The sequence below is a fragment of the Copadichromis virginalis genome, linkage group LG5, assembly GCF_057382275.1.
Source record: "Copadichromis virginalis isolate Kocher_CV1m ecotype Utaka linkage group LG5, C_Virginalis_male_GT1.1, whole genome shotgun sequence".
NCBI lineage: Eukaryota > Metazoa > Chordata > Actinopteri > Cichliformes > Cichlidae > Copadichromis > Copadichromis virginalis.
In genome coordinates, this window is record NC_140622.1 from 16,588,937 (window position 1) to 16,594,719 (window position 5,783).

Below are 5,783 nucleotides of genomic sequence, written 5' to 3' on the forward strand. Positions count from 1 at the left end.
AACACAGTTCTTTGAGATGATGACAATGCATGTGTGTATTCATAATATTGGTCATAAATTAGTCAGGGAAATGGCCAATAGGAAAAAAGGTTAACCTGACAATGACGCTAGAGGTCAAACCAGGGGAACATGAGGATTCAGTTTTTAGTTGGTGAAAAGTTGGAGTAGAGGAGTTTACGGGACATCTCAGTGTTTTTGGTACTTTTTCCATGTTCCTGAACTGCCGGGGGAGGCCACTGCTTTTGGGAATTCCATCACCAAAAGAGGAGTAAGGCAGACTTTGGATACACTTGGGGATACGATGTGTAAAAGTAACATGCACAGGAATGCGAGAACCCATGTGAATGTTTTACTAGCAGGACTTTAATGTGACAATCATTGTTATTTGCTTCACCTGACAGTTGTGAAGTTGTGGTTGATCAGTATGGAGACACAGAGAAGCTTAAAACAGTGACCACGGTAAAATAATAAAAAGATTAAAACACGTTTATCCCCTGACAGAATCTGTTAGGTTCAATTCGTCTTGCCTGTGACCATACTGCACATTCGACTGGGAACAGCAGCATGTAAAGCTTTTCATTTTTCAGTCTTAGCCCCCAGACTGAGACAGAATAAGGACAAGTTAAAAGACAAGACAACAGGATGCCTTCAAAGACAACATGATACGACAGCTGATATTAGTGGAGGAAGCTGAACGTACAGCAGGTAGGACACCAGTGCTCATGCTGGTGTATCACTAAACCAGCGCATATCTGTACTGACAGCAGCCACGCAGGGGATAGTGAACATCTAGTGCTTCAGATGGAAGAATGCTAAACTCAAATTGAGAAACTTGGTAAACCTAAGCAGGCCCACAATCTACTATTCATGTTATCACGAGGGGATCGATGGTTTCAAGCTGCTTTCATGCACACAGTTACCGCCTCACTAAATGAATGATTTCCACTGAGGAGGAGCCTTTATTTCGTCCTTTGTAACATTTCTATGTCTCGTGTGTGGTGATCAGATTTGATTGTCCTGTGTATCCGCAGCTCTCCAAGTCAGGGAACCATGCCTTCACACTGAAAACACTAAAGAGGAGACGAATGTGTGATGTGTGCAAGCACAACATTGACACCCCTGCGGCTTTCTGCAAGGGTGAGTCCACATCTCAGGGTGGTAGCAGATCTAGATGCAGGTCAGAGCAGCTCGCTGACTCTCGGAGTAAATTATTGCTTCTTTTTGCTTACAGAGTGCAAGGTTACAGTTCACAAGACATGTGAAGCCAAGGTGAGCTATACATTTTCTACCTGCATACCTTACCTCCTCCTGCCCAGAGCAAACTGTGCACCTTTTTCAAAGGTTTGTCAGGTACTGACGTTAATGTGATGTTAGTCTTAAGTGGAATAAGCCATGTGCATTGACCTAGATGTCTGGTTAAAGAAGGCCTGCCTCCAGAAATGCACTCATCCATGCAGTAACATGGATGAGAGGGTGAGCTCTCAAGCACCCGGAAAGTCTCCGTTGTTTTTCAAAGTGACTCTTAATAAAGTCTGTGGCTTTAGAGGTCATGACTGTATATATGATACATCATTACTCATCATTAGCACTGTGAAAATAGCTCTCGGGGTGATCAATTAGGGGCAACAGGGATCTGTGAGCTGTCAGTGGTCTGAATGCACAGTGAGGGATGAGAAGTCTCAGGGGATAATGCACGTTGCAAACAAATGCCGTCTGTGTGTCCGTCTACAGATAAGTTGCTGTTTGTTATAAGAAAGCCAAATACGATTCTCAACTGGAAAACTGGAAGGCCCTTGTTTGCAAGCAGTCACTTTGTAGTGCTCTCTGAACAAACGCACTCACAAAGCTCAGTGAAGCTAGTGCTCACAGCTTCAAACCACATGCTCTGCCGTAAGACAATCTGCATTTGTCTGTTGGTGATTAGAAAGGAAATTGCCCAGTAAACACTTTAAGCTCAGCTGAGCTTCACCACAGCGGCATATGTGCATTAGTAAGTCCTGGTTGAGTAAGATGTCCCGACCTTTGCTTATAGAGTCCCCCAAAGAGTGGCCTGTTTCATTTAAACTGTGTGAGAGAAGCACTCTCTCCATCCACAGCTCATGTCAAGCCATTGGCAGCAGCAGCTTCTACTCTCATGTGACCCCACTCACATCACCTCAGTGTCACACGCCACTGAGTGAGTTCATGACCTTGCTGGAGCGGGACTGTTTTGTCTCACTCAGTATCCAGCAGCACAAGTCGTATACATGCACTCAAAAGCAGCACACCTGCCCTCTCTCAGCGCCACACAGAAGGACCTGTCATATATATTTCTCTGCTCTTCTCTTCACCAAGGTAACTCGCACACTCTAATGGTGTATGACACGCCTCTACCAGCTGTTGTGACTTAGTTGCGCGTATTAAAAGAGGATTATTATTTTTGTCATATGCATCCACCCTCCACCGGTCACCGGGGCAACAGCCAAAAACAATTCTCGGAGGCTGCAGGAGAGCGGGTGCCACGGTGAGTGGATATCGTCACGCAGGATGATGATCAGTCTGGATAGGAGAAGTCTGAGCGGGTAAATATAGAAAATAACGCGAGTGCCGCAGATGCCTGCGAGTGAGTGATCATAGGGGACGCAAATAAGTGAGAGGCAGCTGGGGAGGCAGTTTTTGTCTGTGTGAGAGTGCGTGTGATCAGTCCCATTTGGGGCTATTCATAAATAAAAAGGAACACTGGGTCAAGGCTTCAGACTGGTGTGCTTCATATACCAATACCCCCCCACCCCTCGTAGGTTTCTGCTGTTTGTCTTCTTGCTATAGAACATGTCATAGCACCACCTTCTTTTTCACTTCTTTCATTTCTTGCGTCTCACTGTCATCATCTCTTCTAACCTTTAATCTCTGTTAGATTGCTCCTTTTTCTGATGTTTTGCCGTCACAGTTAAAGCATCTCCCACCTTCTCTGTGTCATTTTTTTCTTATCTCCTTTTCAAATGTTTGATCCTTTCATCAGTGTGATACAGCAGTCACCACTACAGTTATAGTATGTTTTTTCCCCCCCTATTTTTTATCCTTTGCGCATCGTCTTGTCTTTTCCCATCTCATCAAGTGTATGTCCCCGCTGCTATTTGTCCTCCTGCCTCTTGTCATCACTCTCCCTCGGGGCACCGGAGAGGTCACTGTACATCAGCACCCACTGTCTGCATGTGGCGTATTGATGTACGCGTGCGAGGGGAAGTGCTTGCATGGCTGATGTGCGTCGCTGCCTTCTGTGCATAAGGCACAGGCAAATCGGGAGGGGAAACGCTATGTTGCATGTGCTGCTGGCACTCTGCAAGTGTATGCAAGAGAAGGAGGGGGGGGGGGCAAACTTAGTTGGTGAAGGAGAGTGAGCCGAGAGGGAGGTAGTGTATGACACTCTACACACAACGCTGCTCAGAGGCAGAGGGAAAGACTGAAGCTGCTTGTTGTGAGGTAAAAACACGCTCCGCTCTATATTGACTGACTACAGCTTTTTGCTTTAGTTCGCCTTCAGCTGCAGCATCAGTTTCAGCTTGTCTAGGTTTTTATTTTCTACCGAGTAACAGCCTTACCATCTTTCTACGGTGTTAGCTCAAACTGTGCGGCATGTGATTGTGCATATTATTCCATTAAAGCCGTAGCCAGAGAGCTCTTGCTTTGCCCAGAAAGAGGATTTTGTTTACTGTGATTAAGGAAAGTGCAGAAATTTAAGCAGAGATTCCTGCTGTGACCTACAAAAATACGCTGATTTTAATTATTTAAACTGGAGAATGGATTCATAAGACTTACTTTTTCATGAGACAGTCGAGCAGGTTAGTAGTTTATGGGAACTGGGCCTAATCTGTGTTTCATTCGTTTATATATAATACATTTTGTGCAAGACTTGTTAAGGGTTTGATTGGATGTATTTGTGTGCATGTGTCTGCTACTGTGTCTGTGTATTTTTATTTGCTTGTACTTTATTACTTTTAACTGTATCAATATTAATCCTGTAGATATGATGATGCAGGTTCCAGATTACCGTCTACTGCCTCAGTGCTGTGCTGTTTGTTATTGTGTGTATGCAAAGTCACCATTTAGGACCAAAGGACACCAGAGACAAAGGGACCCAGTCACCTGTCCTGACACCATCTGATGGATCCTAATGTCATGCAGTGAAATACAGATGGTTTTACACTGTCTGCTCATGCACACCAGCTGTTCTCCTAATGTTTTGTGCTGATATATGAAGTGACATAGGGTCATGAGTTTGAAATGATGTGAATTCAGATCAGTTTGCAAATGCTCAACAGATTATAGGCTGGATTTCCTTTTTTTCTTCTTCTTCGAGCAGATGCTGATTATTAGCCTAGTTCTTGACCAGCTGTCCTGGTTTTCTGAGTCTCTTCTCCTTTCCGTTGTCTTAAGCCGCCCACTTTCTCCTGCACGTCTCACAGCTGGGGCACAAGGTAGACGAGAAGTCAACAGATGTTTAAAGTGGATGCCGTTTATTACAAAATCCCAACAGATTGTTTATCTTTGTAACTCGATTAGGGTGGTGGCTTATCACTGTCACTGTGCTGCTGCTGCTTTTTATAACCATGATGTACTTGTCCACAAATAATTATCAAGGTTAATTTAATTTTACTGCTTTACTCACCTTAGCAACAATAAAGCATCGGCGGGCACAAGGGTGCACACAGATGCACGCTCAAAGCGTTTATATTTTTTAATTTCCTGAGAGGCTAAGCCACACCGTAATGCTTTGTTTAATATTCCAGGAATTATACAGCTCCCATTTTCTTAACAGGGTCATAACAATGTTTTAAAAAAAATGGTGTCTGCTTAGATGATGTCACTGTATTGCGCAGGGGATGCAGATAGAAAGTTTTGATTCAGTTGCTGCTATTTTTCCAGTTGCTGAATGTCAAAAGGCATGCGGTGACAATGGGACCAGCTCCAAATGTATGTTAGTTATGAGGCAGCCACGTGACACATTCCTCAAAATCGACTGCCAGATCTCTTGAAAAAGAGACTTTGTGGGATGATTGACAGACAAATAGACAAAATGAGCCTGTAAGTGTTCTGGGGGACATTTAGTCTAAAATAAGGAGCTCTATTAAAATAGCTCTGAGAAATCTCTCTGCTCTGTGTCAGTGGTCAGGAGGCATGTTCAGCTGTTGACATCTCTCTCCTGGCCAGCGGTCAGTCTCTTTTACTGTCCCTGTTTGCCTCTCCTCTTTCCTCTTCCTGTCTTCCTTTTTTCCTATGTCTACTTTGTGTTCCCTCGACATTTGGTTTTTCACTTTGAGCCCTTATTGCTTTATCCCATGGGTCAGTTTTGTTAGTTAGTTGGTGCTGTGCTTTTGATGCGCGTGATGCTTATCGAGGTGCTCTTTGTCATCTGACGTTGTTTATTCAGGAGGAGTGCATGCCTGCATTTCATGGCAGGGATGATTGTGGTCATCCTGCCCCACGGCTTTTTAAGTAGTGAGGCAGAGAGGGGGGATTAGAAGGGGGCGACAGACTCCAGGAGGTAGGAAATAGAGAAACGAGGGATCAAAGATGACAGGAGGATGAAAGGCAGACTGCTAACAAGACGAGAAAGAGGGCGTGTTGCGCTTTCAGGTAAAGCCTCATGAATCTCTCCAGCCGCTAAAAATAAAAGCCCACAGATTTTATTTTAGCTTTCAGCAACTTTGGGCATGAGTGACTTTTTTGTGAGAGTACAGAACATGGAATAAACCTGGTAATTTAGATTTTTCCACTTTCTGGTTTGAAGGCTTACTCACTTCTCC

General features: G+C 44.2%; 1 protein-coding gene across 5 annotated transcripts in view; it reads left to right on the forward strand.

Annotated features, from left to right (window-relative positions):
- The window catches only part of LOC146709218 (tensin-2-like), a 30,655-nt gene that overhangs the window by 7,046 nt on the left and 17,826 nt on the right, over positions 1-5,783 (forward strand). For 2 of the 5 annotated variants that reach the window (XM_085456224.1, XM_085456226.1), the window contains exons 2-3: positions 1,032-1,137; positions 1,232-1,269. The exons of 1 other annotated variant lie outside the window; for it this stretch is intronic. In XM_085456224.1, the coding sequence (XP_085312350.1) occupies positions 1,032-1,137; positions 1,232-1,269 (144 nt within the window). Of the gene's footprint in view, positions 1-361; positions 706-1,031; positions 1,138-1,231; positions 1,270-3,357; positions 3,460-5,783 lie in introns of those variants that run through there. 2 more of the 5 variants (XM_085456228.1, XM_085456229.1) reach the window with 2 other exon arrangements.